The sequence below is a fragment of the Choloepus didactylus genome, chromosome 7 (genome assembly GCF_015220235.1).
Source record: "Choloepus didactylus isolate mChoDid1 chromosome 7, mChoDid1.pri, whole genome shotgun sequence".
In the NCBI taxonomy this organism is placed as follows: domain Eukaryota; kingdom Metazoa; phylum Chordata; class Mammalia; order Pilosa; family Megalonychidae; genus Choloepus; species Choloepus didactylus.
In genome coordinates this window covers 147,494,139-147,511,829 of record NC_051313.1, presented here as the reverse complement: position 1 = coordinate 147,511,829, position 17,691 = coordinate 147,494,139, and the positions used below count along the sequence as shown (strand labels likewise).

Below are 17,691 nucleotides of genomic sequence, written 5' to 3'. Positions count from 1 at the left end.
GAGAAATGTTTAACCACGTGTCAAATATTAATCACTGAAGCTTAATTAAAGGGTTCCATAATCAAATGAATCTGAGAAGCACTGGACTAAACAAAGTTAAATAATGATACTTCCCAGAACCTTTAAATCTGGTGTACATTGTGAATCTTCAAGAGGAGGTTAGAGCACAAGTGTCTACTGAACTTTATTTGAACTTCATTTTTCATGGAGCATTTCACAGCACAAGATTAGAGCAGAACAAACTTTGGGAAATGCTTATATGGAAAAAGCATGCTATGGTTTGCAAATATTTTTCAGCACATGAAACCAATTAAATCATGAAGGTAATAAATCAAAATTTGATATATCACAACTCCAGGGTGCCAAAACCATTTGTTTGGGGAAAATAATTTAATTAACTCACATGTTGTACCAAATTGTACTCACTTTTCTTTATACTGGGTAGGCCCAGACGATTGATGTCTTGTCATGCTACAGACCCAGCTTGGAGCACAGGGTCCCAGGGGCTGGATGAAATACCAGCTGAGCCAACTGTTAAACTATGAGTCTATGAAATAATGCAATTGCCCTCATGCCCACCCCTCTGCACCATGCACCCATGGGATCATGATGCAGGCATGTACATGGCACTCACCAATGACATATTCCACCCTGAAGAGATCCTTTCTGGGGTCATATGGACGGTTGAAGTCCAGCTGGATATAGAAAGTCTGTCCCCTGCGTACAATCAAATTGTTGCAGTCATACTTGTCAGTGTGATGATCCACCTTGTTGGAGTCCCATCTCTCCTTGAACAGGTGAACACTGGTGACATTAAGATAGTCTAGACACAAAGAAAACCAAGAGAGGGAATGTGTTACGTAACCTGGGTTTAGACACAAGCTCAAAAAACAAGATGATGCAGGGTAGCCCAGTCTGTTCCATTAAAACTCTACACAGGGTGTCAGGAGACTTGAAGGTCCATCCCATGTGATATTATTGATTCCTGAAAGAACCTTTTAACTTTTACCATCTATGATCTCATTTCAGGTCACATGGCACTCTTTGGGAATGGCTACACCTGCCTTATACATCTATATACAGAAAAGCTAGGACCAGAGTTCAAGTCTTCAGGTTCTTGGTCTCACGCTGGTTTCCAAGATGTCAGAGGCTACCCAACATGACCACAGCTTTCCTTTGTGACTAAGTAGGGATGAGTCAAGCAGTAGTCACTTCAATTCTTATCTTTTAAAGTGGAGGAAAGAAAACTGACAAAGCTTCAAAGGGAGGTTTTAGGGACACAGTTGGCCATCCATTCAAAATTCTCCTCCTATTCCAGAAACCCCTTCCTCTGTAATTCTAAAAGTATACCTCATCACTCAAAGGCAGGAAGCAGGAGGAATGAAAAGGAAACTGCCATTTCTATGAGATAAGTATTGTGGTTTCCATTTTACAGATGCAGAAATTTAAGTCTCATGTTTCCCTAGCCACTAAATGACCAATCTGAAAGTCAAACCCTGGTCTGTTTGACTCCAAAATACAAATTTTTTTCCCTCTGATTTTCGGAATCAAGGATCTCAATGTTAGTTACCCATTTACTAATGATCTGACTTTGTGTACATTACTTAAGCTCATCTCCTCATCTACAAATTGAGGGCACTAACACATATTACAGACTAACCTTGAGGCTCCATGAGATGACATGTATGAAGATCTATCAAAGTGTCTGGGACATGCTAACGCTGGGTAAAGTTTAATTCTGTTTCTGCCCTTTTCCCATTCCCTTCTGCAAATGGTTGCTGAATGTGAACATAACTCTACCCATCTAACAGTAATCTAGAAGATGCGTTCTAGAAGCCGATCTGTGTGGGTGTGAATTTGGAGTTCTGAAGGGGCACTGGAGAGAGGAGGCTGGGGGGAGGTGCCCTGGCCTCTTGTCTTCACACCCTTTTCCTGCCCCTGCCCTGCCTGCTGCATGTTGCCCCAATGGTTATAAAGAGAAAGCAAAGAAAGTACAGTTGCTGAGCCCATACCCATGTGGGGGTACCTCCTCACGATGCTCCAGGGACTTCTTTTCCTTTTGCACAGGAACCCTGGGCAGCATACCTGGTCCTCTTGGGCCTTTTTCTTTTCTCATAGGCACAACTTAGAATTTTGGCTCTTTAAGATCATCTCTAGTTTTTAAAGTCGAGGAGTCCCCTGCAACACACTCCTGATAAATTCAAAGTTCAGGCAATCCTGAGTTTGAATCTCAAGTCTCATGTTGACTTAGGTAAGGTATTTTGCCTCTAAGAATCTGAGTTTCCCCATCTTTAAAATGGAGATACTAATACTTTGCAATCTTCTATGAAGATAAAATGAGATGATGGTAAAGTGGGATGGACACTACGACTGATGCATCATTGGACACAGGTTTACTTGGAGCTTTCTGAAGATTTGCTCTGATGGAGCCATTTTACAAGGGTGTGGTGTTTCATGGGTTGTCCTGACTGCAACATTATGGCAAACAGAAAATGCAAGCTGCAGTTTTATTTTTATCTCATCTCAGAAGCCTGTTGTAGTACATGGCCCCCTAAAGAGCATTTTCTTTCCATTATGCTGTGGGCTGAACTTTTTAATTCTCTGGACCTCTTTCTTCCGAGCTGCCTTTCTCCCAAGTTCTCTGGCTTTATTAAGGTCACTATCCCCAGTGTCAAACCAGCCTAGGAAAGAGCTACAGAATCCTAATGTCCCAAATGTAATCAACTTAGTAATCAACTTATCTGGCCCTCTGAGTACAGTGTCTTTTAAAAATGTTTTAAAAATATGTCCAAAAACCTAAGTCCCTGAAATAGGTTCAATTAACTCTCCATTCATCAGCACCAATGGAAGGAATATACTGATCTTACAGTCTCACAGAATCTTAAGAGTTCAATCCTTTGTACCATCTGGAATGCCTGCTATGTATTGCATGAACACATCCATGAGAGTTGTAGCTCATGGGCTTCTGGTCTCCTAAACAGGGAACTCACCATCTCACCGGATAAACTGTCCCATTTTTAAACAATTATTTGAAAAATCATCTTAAGATGCACAGACATATGCTTCCCTATTATTGTTCTATCCATGCATGGATCCTGAGTCTGACTTTTGGATAAATACAGAATAAGTCTTCTATTCATTTCATCTGTCACTCTTTAGGTATCTAAAGAATGCAGTTATGGTTCCTCAGAATAAAACAGTCTCCATTTCTTCAACTGTTCTTTAAGAAACAATTCCCAGAGCTTTTACCCATGACTCTGTTCTGGAAGGCATTCCATTTGGTCAATTTCTAACTTGAAGTGTATTTTCCAGGGTTAAATACATTACTCTGGTTGTAGTTTTTCCAGTAAAAAACAATGAGACCATCACCTCTTTCAAAATAAACAGTATCTTTCTGTTATTTCAACTCAAGTTATCATTAGAGTTTTCTTACACACTTATCTTACTGTTGATTTATATTAAGTGTTCAGTGAACCAGAATGCATTCTGATGTCACTCCTATCAATAGCGGATTAAAATTCAATTCAGACCCCTGAGTCATTCACTCATATTGCTATCTAGCTATATCTATTTGTGCAATTGTTTTATTCTTTTTAGCCCAATTCTAGGGCCTTATATGTATACATATTAAATTTTATCTTATTGAATTTTACTATTTTATACCTTATGTGAGCATTCAATATATTTAATATCTTGTCCTCTACGAATTTTCTAAGTGTGCTATTTCATGTTTTCATCCAAGACATGGATATAAATGCTAATTAGGCCACTGTCTAATAAAGAAAAGACAGGGAAGTGCATTGTGGTAGATACTAAAAAGTGAACAGATAGTTACAATATAGTATAATAAATACTCTGATAAAGGAAGCATAGGATACACGTGGGGGGAGGGGGGCTTCTGAAAGGAGCCTCTAATCCAGTCTGGAGGAGATCAAAGAAGCTTTCTGGAGGAAGCGATGTATAAGCGGTGTTCAGAAGGATGAGTAAGCTATCGGGTGGAAAGGGAGATGGGGAAGAATGCTTCAGGCAGAGAGAGGAGCATGCGTGAAGACTGGGGCAAGAGAGGGCATGGTTTATTTAAGAAATTGAAAGATGCCTGGCTGGTTGGAGAATGGTAGCAGGAGCCGAAGTGAAAAGCAAGCAAGAGCTTGCCCATGCAAGCCTTGTGGCATGCATTAGGAGTCTGGGCTTTAATTGCTTGGGGAATGCAGTGAAGAATCTGAAACAGTAAACTGACATAATTCAATATATATACTTATGCATATATTTAGATTACTTCTGGAGACAGAATGGAAAAAGGGTTGGAGGATGGCAGTGATGGAGGTGGGAAGGCTAAGCTGTTGTAGGTTTCTGGGTAGGGGGCAGTGGTGAGTTTAATCTGCCTGGATGGAAGGAATGCAGCAGTCCTGGGGGGCTCCCAGGATTTGCCCCCCTCCTCTCCACTAGATGATATGCCCCAGTAAATTACCCATTGGCTTTACGATTTGGCCTCCCAAGTAGCTCTGCCAAGGGGAAAAATAAAACTGGAGAGGGAGATTTGAGTAATTTCTTTAGTAGCTATGACAGCACTAGTCTTCATTACAAATGAAAGCTTTGGCTTTCCATTTTCTACTCTAGTCTAGTAAACCTGGTTAAAGTCAGTCTATCCTTGAAGTAGTATAAGACAGTGCTGATTCTCTGGGATATTGATTGGTATTAGAAGAATAAGAGTTCCACGTTAAAATAAGTTTTGGAGATGCTGGCCTAACCAAAGTTAAGTAGAATTCTTTATGGCAGATTTATGGGAGACGTTAATATGCTGATGTGCATTGAAAATTTCCCACAGGTGCAATGTTTTTCAGACTTAAATGGCCATAAAGTGTTTTTCTTTGTTGTTTTCCTCATAAAATTAGTATTTCACAGGATATGCTTTGGTAAATGCTTCAATACTGTGTGACCTTAGAAAAATTATTTAATCTTTCTCAGTTTTCTTGCCTTTAAAACGGGAATGAAATATCTACTTCACAGAGTTATTATGAGGATTAAATGAAAATTTGCATGCAAAGTGCTTTAGCACATTGCCTGGGACCTAGTAAATTTTCAATAAATGTTTATTAGTATTATTATTGCTATGGTTATTAAGAGAGGTAGAATAGCATAGTGGATAAGAACATGGATTTGGGGAATTCTGCAGCTTACTAGCTTTGTGACCTCGGACAAATTACATAAACTTTCTGTGCTTCAGTTTCCTCACCTGTAAAAGGGAGTTAGTGTGTAGATTCAATGAGAAAAATGCATCAAGTGCTACATCACAAAGCCTGGTACATGGTACATGCTAAATAAATGAAACCATTAACAATAATTATAGCACTGGGCATTTGAGCCAGTGCTGGGAGTCAGTGAGCTGGCAAATCAGTATCGGAGTGGGTGTGCGGAAGGCTGGCACCTGAGCAATGGAAAGTCATCGAGGTAAGGAATGGCCCCTGTGAAGTTTTGTGGGAAAGACCTCCAACCCTCCCCAGGCAAGCACACCCCTCTGCATTCGCAGTCTTCTGAGCACACAGGCTTGCTCCTCCTTTCCTGACTTTCTACAGGTGAATGGAATCCTTTACTCCTCTCAATTCCCAAAGTACATTTTTCTTTTTTAAAAAAAATGTATATTATCATGAACCACTTTGTATTATCTTTATACAGGTGATTTTGCCTATTGGATTGTAAGCTCCTTGAGGATGAGACAGTGTTTTATGCATTTGTCACTGTGCCTGGGATTTGTGCAAAAATGCCATAGAAATGTACAAATAGATATTTCTCACTTTGACTAAACACAGTGTCTGAAAATTTGGAGCTTGGAGTTGGTTTTTCATTTTTAAATGAATCATTCCACTTACCACAGGTTTAACCACAAGAGTCCTTTAAATATCATTTATCGGACATTTTCTTCTCGAAATATGCTAGTTTCAGTACCATGTATATTGTTGAAGATGGCGACATGGTGTTTTATAACATGAGATATACAGTGCAACAGTTTTGTTTCAGATTGAAACAAAAATGCCGTATTTTCATATATCCCACTATACTGCTCATAACAAAGGGTAAGCAAAAAAGATGCTGATAGATTCCTTTGAGTGTACAAAAACCTAAGCAAAACAACAACAACATCAAAAAGAAACCCAACTCGACTATAAGAGATACTCCTGGATTTACAGTTCTTGCTTAGTGGGGAAAAAAAAAATATATATATATATATATATATATATTTTTTTTTTTCCATATATAGAAGAGTTGTTTTTTTAATAATGTGACTTTTTTTTAATATTGTTATGTTTTTAACAACATTTAATTCTAAGCATGGAGTTTTTGAAAATGTTATTTTTTTAAGTGATCTATTTATTCTCTATTGCTATGTAGTACCTTACCAAGCCAATGCCTTCAGGAAGAAAGAAACAAATCATAGAAAATCATGGTGGTACTCTAAGTGGGGAAAACAAAGACAGTAATAAATAAAATTTTGCTGTATAATTTCTTAAAAGTATAAGTACATTTTAAAATAAATTAAACTAAGAAAACTTTGGGTTTTTTTTTTAAAATAACTTGACTAAGATATCTGTGGTAGGTTGAATTTTGTACCCCAGAGGAAAAACAAACACACATGTTCTTAATCCATTCCTGTGGGTGTGAACTCATCTTTACAAGATGTTGTTTCTAGTTAAGGTGTGGCCAACCAAAGCAGGTTGGGCTTTAATCCAGATTACCGGAGTCCCTTAGAAGCAGAATGAAATTTAAACAGAGAGAGGGAAAGCCACTGGAAGAAGCCAGAAGTCAAGAGAATGAGGAGGGGAAAGGAGAAGATATCACCTTTTACGTGGCCATGTGTCGGAAAAGCAAAGGGCCAAAGCCCACCAGCAGCCAGCCCCAGAACGCTGCGATCAACAGAGAAAAACGTCTCTTTGCAGATGCCTCGATGTTGGACATCTCCTAGCCTCAAAACTGTGAACCCATAAATTCCCGTTGTCTAAGCCAACTCGTTTTAGGGTATTTGTTTTAGCAGCCAGGAAACTAATACAATATGTAAGATTTAAAACTACCAAGAGGTCAAGAATTTGAAGAAATAATATTCCAGACTGTAGTAAAATATATAAAACGTATAGATGTGGAACGGCAGCCATACTGTCACCCTCTCTCAAACGTAATCTCCTAATAGGTCTATGGATTTACTAGTGGCTATCTCAGTATTGGGGAATGAGGTGAAACCCCCCAATACCACTGATTAAACAACATTCCTTTCACTGTTTATGGACAATTGTGCACAGATTAAAATATCTTAGTTCTATCTTCCATTTTGCTTAGTTGTGCTGCTTTTCACAGAGTAGGCACTCAAACATTTGCTAAGTTTGCATGTTGATTTTTGCTTTGTTTATTGGCTTAACAAGACATAGCAGAATTTGAAAGAGCCCTCTCATCATCCAGGCTATATTAGCCACAAACAGGAAATGAATTTGCTTCTTTTCTCTGCCCAAGCCCACTTCTGGCAAAATTTAGCAGTTTATTGTTAAGCCACTTTTTTTTTTTTTTTTTTTTTTTTTAGAGATGTTGTAGCTGGAAACTTGGCAGCTCACTCTTTCAAAGTGACAGCTTTCAGAAAGTCTACCTAACACAATTTAGCCTAACTGCAAATACATCAGAAAATGGGCTATTGAAGAAAAAAAAAGCTCTCTCCATGAACCAGCTGCCTTCCTTTCTCCTACCCTTTTCCTAATATAAAAAAGTGGATTATTTTCTCCCTAGATTATTAAAATATTCCTCAGAAAATGATCACACCTGTCACAGACAGAATCTTGAAATAAATTAAATGCTTAAGTTTATATTCTGGGAAGTCCTCGGTGAACTGAATTCTTCATGCAATCTTTGGTAATATTCTTACCAAACTATAGGTATAAGTACTGTCTGTGAAGAAGTAGGTCTGTTTATTGTGAAAAGAACAACAGGATAAAATGTTTCTCACATTTCTTTTAGAGACCCAGAATATTAAAGAACCATTCATTAGAATAATTAAATTTTTTTCTTGAATAACTTTTTAAAATTGTTGCTCTTAAGATGTCTTGTCCCCTAAAAATGTTTAAGAAATGCTCAGCTGCTCAAGAGGAAGCTAGAATAAGAGAAATGAGAATAATACCTTCTCTAGGGGTTTCCGTCCATCTGGTCTACTTCCCTTCTAGCCTGCACTATCTCAAGAGCCTCCAAATGTCTCTTCTCTCCATTTTCTCCTCACCACTAGGGTTGACTTTATAATACATAATTCTGATTTTGTCATTCTGCTATTTAGAACCCTTCACATGGTTCCTGTTATCTGCAGGATGAAGGCTAAGGTCTTCAAGGCCTGTTTCACTGTGAACCCTGCCTACTTTTCCAAGGTTCAATCTGTCCCCTGACCTTCTAGCTGCACCACACCTGTTGCTCTCCAAGAAGAAGAGATTTTCTTTCCTGTTTGCATAACTTGACATACTGTTCCCTCCTCTGGAATGCCCTTCTGCACCTTTGTCTGCTTGGAAAACTCCTATTTATCTTTTAAAACCCAACTCAGATGTCCTTTCATCACGAAGCCTTCCACACCCCTCTTCCCCATTCCATTCCTTTCTCTATGATTTCACATTTTGCAGAAATCTCTGTTAATGTATTTTTTGCACTGAATTGCTTTTATCTTCTCCTTCTCACTTCACCTCCTAAAACTGAGACCATGGACTGCTATACTCAGCCTTGTCTTCCATTCTGGCACAGAGCCTGACACACAGAGGACAATCAACAAATGTTTTCCAAGAACCAAATGGAAAGATACAGTGCCACTATACAACATCATTTTGTAATCATACATTGAGTGCTTTTCTTATTCATTCAATAACCTTGAATCCGGGGGGGGGGGGGGTCTACTCTGCACCAAGTGGATATTGATAATTATCTGGTTGATTAGTTTAGTTCTGACAAGGCATGTGAAAAGGAGGGGATGCTCAGAAAGGCGCAAGACCCAAGATTGAAAACTACTAGATTACACCTGCATTTTATTTTTTATAGAGAACAGCTTGCTTTCTAGTTCGAATTCATTGCATTAGACCCGTCAAATAAGTCATAGAATTAATGCTGCAAATGGTTCTCTATTGTTAATAATACAAAGTCAAACCAGCCCAACAATATAAGGTTGCCTTCTAGAGCACTAAATTTCTAGCCAAACATACTCTTTGAGGCCAGAAAGGCTATGGAGAGAATTTTAGAAACATGAACTAAGCTTGTAGGATGGTCTATTAGAAATCATTGCAAATCCAAACAACTGGAGGAGATTTTCATAGTACTTTTCCCTGCTAAAATTGAGTGCAAATGGGGACACTAAGGGTCTCTAAAACCATGCAAGGGCATCAAATACCACCACTGACTGGCCAGTCCTACCTGTGGGGTTCCACTAGCACCTCAAATATTTAGATTTTTCTTAATTATCATGGTGCAGAATGGGAGGAGCCGCACGTGAGTTTATATATTTTGAAGTATGCATTTTACTAAAATAACTTCTAACCAAATACTCACCAAAGCTATGGATTAAGGGTACTACACATGCTTGGTTTAAACCATATGCGGAGATGGTCAGGACTTACACAGGACTATTGAAAATGCAAAACGCGGCACCTGGCTTCCTTCCCCTTCTGGCCTCTCTACCTTTCTCAGCCAGTTTAACAAGAGGAGCTTGGTGAGGGGAAGAGCCATTACTGAAAAGAACTGACAGAGTTTGACTAGAGTTTTCCCTCATGGAAGTCACCTGGGAGAAACAGGTCCTCCTGGAGGCCACTAGTGGCCACTGTGTGAACTGCAAGCTGATGGCATTTAAAGCAGATGGCTGTGCATTCCTACGTGTAGTCCCTTTAGCAGGATGTCTTAGGGAGAATTTGATATATTAACTGCCGGAACACCTGCATATATAAATGCTTTTATAAAAATTAAACATAAATCTGAAATTTAAAGGAACCAGGAGAGGGACCTCCTTGTTCAGATGGCTTGTATGTAGGCACTGTTTCTGTCCTAGACATCTGGGACTTACTGCTATGTTTCCTGGGGGCAGGGAATCTATCCTTGTAGCATGTAGCACTTTGCTCATCTACTCAAGAAATGTTAAATGAATGTGTGTTTATGAGATCCCGAATCTGATATTAATAATGATTGCAACAACTCCAGAGCGGATGAATCATCAATTCTCCATTGATTTGACTGAGCTCATTCATTCATTCATCAAATAGTCATTGGACACACATGCTGCCCGTGCCGTGACCTCTAACAAGTATCCCCAAATGTCACTGGGATTGTGGACAAGTAAGACTACAAAGTAAATGATGATTGATTTTTTTTCAAAATAATTGAGTGAAACCACTCTCCCTTACTCCCAGGAATAAATCAACAAAAAACAGAAATCCTAGATTTTTTTTTTTAATTAGCCTACCTAGTTTTGATGTGTTATGGCAACATTTTGCTCAGATTTCAAATTGACAGCACCTATGGGTAGTGCATAATCCCCTTAGAAACTAGTGTTCACGTGAGTGGTTCCTGATCATGTTAGATTATGATGAGTTTCCCATTACAAGTCAATGGCCATTGGCCATGTACTGGAGGCCGGATACTATCTCAAGCACTAGTTATCTGATCCTCATGACAACCTGTGAGCTAGGTATACTTTTAGTTTTGCTGATAGGGAAACTGAGGCTCAGGGCACTCGCCCTGGGGCTCAGGGTGAACAAATGGCAGCTGTAGGGCTGTGCCTACAGCAGGCACAAGGAACCTGGGTCTTCTGGCTCCAGGACCAAGGTGCTTTTTGCTACACTGAGCTGCCCTCTGTGGAGGTTGACATCTCTCCTCCCTGACCATGGCAACTGTAGCCATGGCCTTTCCCCTTCTGTGCCTTTTTTCCAATGTTCTTCCTGCTCACTTCTTCCAGCCTTGGCCCCTTTCTCTGGGTTCAGGGTCTTTCCTGTTCGGATGGAATTTTGCTTGTAAATTCCATACACTAGGGTGATTTGTTTGGTAGTTTGATTTGTGCATGCTTTCAAACTTTATTTGCATTCTTAAAAAAAAATTCCTAGAGTATGCAGAAGGAAGAAATAACAACTGCTTGCTTTAGGCCTCAGTCTCCTAACCTTTATCTTGGGAATTTGGATTAGTTGATCAGCAAGTTCTTCTAAGTTCTGGGGCTCTATCAGTAGAGTTTCAGTGAGTGTGGCACTTAGCTGGGAAAAGTTGTCCAGAACTACTAGTTCTTCTTGGTCCCTCAAACTGTACAATTAACCAAGGATGCCCTTCTGTTCTGTGACTCCCTGCTTCCCCCCCTCCCTGCCCCCACCCCACTTGGATGCTACCTGGTGTGGTGTATTTCCACAATTTAATATCAAATTCTCTAGACATGATGGTAACACAGTCAACCCCACCTGCAGCAACTGACTTACAGGACTTGTTAGTAATCAGCATTGTCCTTTGCTCCTGGCTTTGACCTTTGCTACCAAGAGGACAGCATCAACTTAGGGATTTCAACCACAGATCTCTTTTTGATGAGGTGAGTTAACCACAGAGCCACAGGGTGACTGTGCTACCCCAGTCAGCAACTGGAGCTTTATCCCCTGGTGAAATGCAGTACAGAGGACCCTCAGAAGCAAAACCGGTTTCAACTGAGATGGATGAGTTCTATTGACAGAGAGTGTGCCCTGCGAGGAGTCATTCGGAGACGCGAGTCTGAACGTCCCTGCCATGGCCCAAGGGAACAGAATCTATATCCCAAAACCTCCTCAGGCACCGGTGCCCTGGCACAGTTGATGGGGCAAGTGCATGTCAGCTGCTGGCAGCTGCCCCACAGGGCAGGTCCCTCGGGATCCGGTGGTGGTGAGAAGCAGAGGAAGCAGCTTGCCTTGCTGCTCACCAGGCTGCTCTGGAGATAAATAGAGGGCTTCCATCTCCATTACTGTCAGACTCTGGCACTTCTCACCAGCTCTGAAATTCACAGCCATGGATGGAGGAGAGGGGAGGGAGAAGGAAAGAGGTGCAAGCCAGACAATCAAAACAGCCACAATATTTTGGAAGTGGAATCTTCCAGCTAGAGAAAATTTTTAAAAGCATAGAACAGCAGGGCTGGAAGAGGCCTCAGCTAATCCAACACCCCTGCTTGAGAGAGGAAATTATGGTGGAAAAAAATCCTAAGCAAAGTGACTTACTTAGGTTACAAGGCTAGCAAGTGGCAGAATTTGGACAAGAATCTGGTTCGCAGGTGTTTCACCACTCCAGAAAGGGCTGTGGAGTTCTTTCTTTAAAACCAGAGACTGGCAGGGAGGATCCTTTTGGGGGAGCTCAGCGGAGACAGAGGATGGTCATCCAATGCCCTTGGGGAAGGGGGCCCAGTCTGTGCCTGGACCAAGTGGACGCACACACCTTGCAAGCTGACACCCCGGGGCACCAGGCTCTGCAGCTCCACCGTGGGAAGGTCATCCTCGGCGGCATTGGAGGTGTTGGGTGGAACGGCTCTCCTGCCTCCAAAGGCAGTCCCCGCTGGCTCCGACATTCTCTGCTTCCCAAGATCCTTGGGAGCAGGAGGCGAGGGGATAACAGAGAAATGGACATGCGAAGTGAGTTACATTTGATTCAAAAACAGAGAAGCAGACCTGTCTGTGTGTGATAGCACTTGAACAGCACATTTTGAGTTTCGCATAAATGAAACCTGAGATGTGGCAGTCAGGATTAGTCTAATGATGTAGTACAGTTACCCGAGGAGCTCCAAGAGATTTTGTATTGGTCAGAATATATGTAAAGCCTAACAAAAAGGGGGGCTGATATGGAGAATTGAAAAATTCAAAAGATTTTGAAGGGCAGGGATTTTCTCGTTGACGTTTTCTCAATGCCCCTGAAGGTTCCATCCTCGTGAGAAATGTTTACTGCTGCGTGTATGTACCGATGCCTGGGTTATGGAGTCTAAGTTACTTTTAAGAATAAACTCACAACCACATCTAAACATGTGCTGCCCTCCAATGCATCCAAATTTGCAATTCAGTTCAACTAGCATATGTGGATGGACCCACTCTGTGCCGGGCTGTGCTCTGGGCACTTGGGATATAACAGAACAGAATACCACAGATCCCTTCCTTGCAGAGCTTATGGTCTAGTAGGGGTTAGGGTGGAGGCCAACAATAATTCATAAATAGACTAGGTAGTGTGCTAGAAGGCAGTGACAGCTTTGGTAAAAGGACTATTTGGAGCAGGGTAAAGGAGACTGAGAGTGTGGGCAGGTGGGAGGGATGCAGATGGCAATTTTAAATTGGATAGATGGGGCAGGGTTATAAAATCAACTGTTCCCTAGACTTACTTGGTCAGTGGGGCGCTAGTGGCTGCTGTTGATCAAAGCGCACTTCTCCTGCCTTTTGGAATTTGTGCAGGCAGAGGGCCAGTTTAAACACTACCTTACCATCAGCACCTAATATGTCTTTATTGACCAACTGGCCAAATGAATGGAAACTTTGTTTCTGGCCCCAAATGGCACTACCCTCCTCATTCCCCTTGGTTACCTAGTCACGACTCCTGTTTTGAAAAACCAGGCACACCCTCCCGGGATGAAGATTTCCATTATAGCAGTGACAAGAGTAGACGGGTGCAGAAGTGTGGAAGCACGGGCAGCCTGGCTGGGGATAAGAGAACCACTTCCCGGGGTAGTCGCTCTTGGAAGGAGACAGGACTGTGGGGAGTATGAGGTCTGAATACATACCCACAAATACAGACTGAGGGTGGAGCAAACTGAGGGAGGAGGAAGGAGAGAGGAAGGGAGTTAAAGACGGGGGAGAAGGCAGGAAAAAGCAGTCCTCGGGTTGGAAGTAGCAAAGGCAGGGTGTAGGACACACCAGGGGACGACAGGGTTTGGGACAAACAGAGAACTGGAGAAAGAGAACTTGTAAAGTGAGGAACCAGGGAGTCCCAAGTGCTGACCAAGCCAAGAGAAGTCCCTGCAAGTGATGGCAGGCTCCTTCTCAGGCGGGTCTGGGGGAGAGGATGGGACTTAAAGCTCAGTGCCCACCTTGGGATGGGAAAAGGGACATGCAGGGGTGGGGAGCCAAGCCCCAGCGCATTTCCAAGCCAAGCAGGCATACTTAGCTGGCCTTACTCCCCCCACTCTTTTGCAGTTCCTGCTGCAGAGTCCAGTCTGCTTGGCTGAGGAAAGAGGGGCTGTCCTTTGGAAAAGCACATCCATTTCACCCGTTCCCATTTGGTGACCTTAGCAGGCAGGGCCCTTAGGAAAGCTTCGTGGATCCCTGAGAAGTGGGCTGGGCTGTTCCGGACGCAGGAGGCGGTGGGACACGTGGGGCCGCCCCTGACTCCACGTCCCGTTCTGCGCTGCAGCAGCAGCCTCCTGCGGGACCGGGGGAGAACCTGGGTGCACGAGCCAAGGGGGCGCAGCGGGGCTCTCAGTCCCGGGACAGGGCACCAGGGGCAGGGCGCGGGGATGCTGAGGCGGGAGGGGCAGCCGCTTACCTGCCGTCCCCTCGGAGTTGCCCTCGCCTAGGCGCGCTCGGTGCGTCTCTGAGGGTACTTCCTCAAAAGGACGCAGGAAAATCCACTGGAAAGTTGGCTCTTAAATAACTTCCTAACAGCCCTCCCCCTCCTACCCCTGTCCCACGGGGTTTTCTCCTCCCCTTTCTTCTTGACAGCTGGAGCAAGCGGATTCCAGGACTTTATTTGCTTCTGTTTTCTTCCTCTGTTGCTCTGGCAGGATCCCCTTGCCCACACCCAGAGGACAGCCACCGTCCCCCTGTTCTGCCTCCCCTTCCCTGACGCGCAGGGCCCCTCAGGGAACTTAGTCCCCACCCCTTTCCTTTGGTACCTTCACAAAGAAAGCTTTTTGCATTCAGGGTTCCCAGGGCTGGTGTGGTTGGGGAGAAGGGAGGGCCTGCCCTCCAGCAGACAGGTCACACAGACAACTTCGATCATGCATAAAGCAGGAGCGTCGTGTCCCTCCTGTGCAAATAATTCTGGGAGCATGGTCTGTATCATCCAGGGAGCCACATCCACCACCCAACCACAAGACTGCCCAAGGAAAGAAAGGGAAGATGAGAAAATAACACTTCTGTTTTTCTGAAAGTCATTTTGGTTTATCTTCAAATAACTGGAGAAAAAGAAAAGAGAATGTTTGTCCTGAAACTTTCCTTATTTTTTTTCCTCAGACTTTTGGCATCTCTAAATACACCTATTTCTATCATTTATTTTTTTACTGTTTTTCTAACCTTTTTGACTGTTTTCAAATTTCTCACCTTACCCCTTGATCTCCAAGTTTCATGCAGAAAAAATGATGCCATTGGTTAGGAATTCTCTCAACTTCTTCTTACTGAATCTGCGAACTTGCTGCATATTTACCTATCTTTCCCCTTTTTCCTCTTGTTACTAACGTAGAACAAATATTTCTCTCCCTTTTCAAAGCCGAGTGCCCCATGTCCATTTCATCTGTGTTCCATGTCACCATCTTCTGAAGGCTTTGCTGGACCACACATCCACTCTTCTTTCTGTGTTTTCAAGCAGCCTCTCTCTAGTAGCTTCTTCCCATCAGTATTTACATAATTTGAAGTCAAGACTCTTCAATAGTTTTCAAAAATCCTTCAATCCATGCCCCCCAGCTATTGTTCCTTATCTCTCTTCCCCTTCATTTCTAGACTTTTGCCATCTAGCTCTGCCTCCATCATTCTACTGGAACTTCAGGCCAAGGTTACATAACTTTTTTGGAGCTCTGAACCCTGTTGCCCACTTTCTCCTTGAAGGTCTTTTCCTTTGGCCTCTGTGTCATTGCACTCTCTGGGTTTCCCTCCAGTGCCATCCGAGCTCCCTTGATAATTTCAGTATCTCCCATGGTTTTCAGTTCCCATCTACCTCCTTATATCTCCCAAATGCAAATCTCTAGCCATCACTTTTTCTAGAACTTCAGACTCCTGTATCTATCTACCTACCAGGCATCTTCACTTGGCATGTCAGTAATAACTCAAACTTATCATACCTAAGATGAAATATATAATTTTCCTTCACAACCTGTTCCATCTCAAGCATTACTACCCTATCACCTTGCATCTAGTTGTGAAGCCAGATACAGGGGCTTCATTCTTAAAACTTCCATATTCTACGCCCTCAAACCCCAAACCCAATCTTTCAACAAAAGCTTTCTAGCCTACCCCTTAAATATTTCTTTAATCTACCCGTTTTCTCCCATCTCCATACCCACTCGAGCCTCAGACCACCACATCATCATCTCTTGTTAAAATCATCAGAACCACCCCCTACCTTTATTCTTGATCTTTCTATCCATTCTCCAATCTGCAATCAGAATGAGCTTTGTGGAGCTCAGCTCTGAAATCAGATTCTTTACACAATGCCTTTTGCTCTTAGGATGAATTCCTAAATTATACTAACAAGGTCCTATACAATCTATACCCAGCTAAACTCTCCAGTCCCATCTCTTTTCATTCTCTCGGGCACATTTTCCAATTTCAAGGAGGCTGCCTTGGCATAGTGCTTCTTATGCTGTGTGGTAATTTTCTGTTTCTTTGGCCATAACCACATTAGACTACACAAAGGTAGAGACTCCAACAAGAGTTCTTAAAGAAAGAGAGATTGCTGAATTTCAATTAACCAAGCTCTGTCCTTTCCATATTCTTTGCTGGGTGCTAAAGAAAAAGCCTAGAGAAAGTGTCATCACAATTGGATTGTTCTCCTGTCAAACATTAAGCCTGAGTGTCAGGATTCCTAGAAGCCCTTGTCCAAGTGAGTTTTGGGGCAAAGTGACCATCCTTGAATCCTCCAGATTAGATATCTTGGAGTACAAAGCTGCCAGGTCCCACTTTCAGGACTAACCTTGTCACCCTTTCAACCACCACCACAATCACACCAGTATCACAGTGTCCTGTGAACATGGATGCATGCTGGTTAGCTTTCTACCTCCCCCAAACCACCAACTTGATAGCATTAAAAAACACAATGCCTTTCCTTGTGCTTAGCACACTGGGTCAATAAACTGGGTCAACCAGCCATGTGGTGGTTGAAGCCTTTCTGTACCACAGAGCATTTCTTCATAGTCCTGTGGCTTAGAAGTCACAGTAAAGGGTTCCACCAGATTATGAACCTTGAGCTGTACCAGAAAATGTGACTTCAGCAGAAGCAGCCTGCATCCATAGACTCTCAAGTCCTTAAGGATAGAATGGTGTCTTTCATTTCTGAAGTTCCTTTGCCCAGCACAGAGGTGGTGCATTGTAGGTGGGGTCTAGTCAGGAAAACAAAAATCAGTTTAAGAATTTTTAAAAGAAGGAATTTAACATAGGGGATTGGTTTTACAGGTGATGGAAGAGACAAGAAGCCAAACAAGGAGACGATGAGTCAACCTTCCTTCAACAATTAACAACAGCAGGGAGGAGTAGATGTTATCGAAGCACAAGGCCTGGGATTATGTGGCAGAAACTGGAATCACATGGACATGTCCGGTGGGGACTTAAGGTTCAACCATTGCCAGAAACAGTGTCTGAGGTCAAGAGAGAAGAAAGAAATATCCTGGCTTGTCCCTCCATTTTCTCCCAATTGCTGAACCTACCTAGAAGCAGTTGACAAAGGCATCTGGGAAACATAACCTGCAAAATCAGCACCCCCATCCCCATATCAGGGGTCTCCAAGACCACACCTAGT

The 17,691-nt window shown here is 42.5% G+C and overlaps 1 protein-coding gene across 1 annotated transcript in view; it reads right to left on the bottom strand.

Annotated features, from left to right (window-relative positions):
• Positions 1-14,647, bottom strand: part of F13A1 (coagulation factor XIII A chain) — a 194,560-nt gene extending 179,913 nt beyond the window's left edge. The window contains 3 exon segments of the mRNA XM_037844511.1: positions 635-823; positions 12,424-12,571; positions 14,509-14,647. Coding sequence (XP_037700439.1) covers positions 635-823; positions 12,424-12,553 — 319 coding nt within the window. The 5' untranslated portion in view covers positions 12,554-12,571; positions 14,509-14,647.
• Between the last annotated feature and the right edge of the window lie 3,044 nt (positions 14,648-17,691).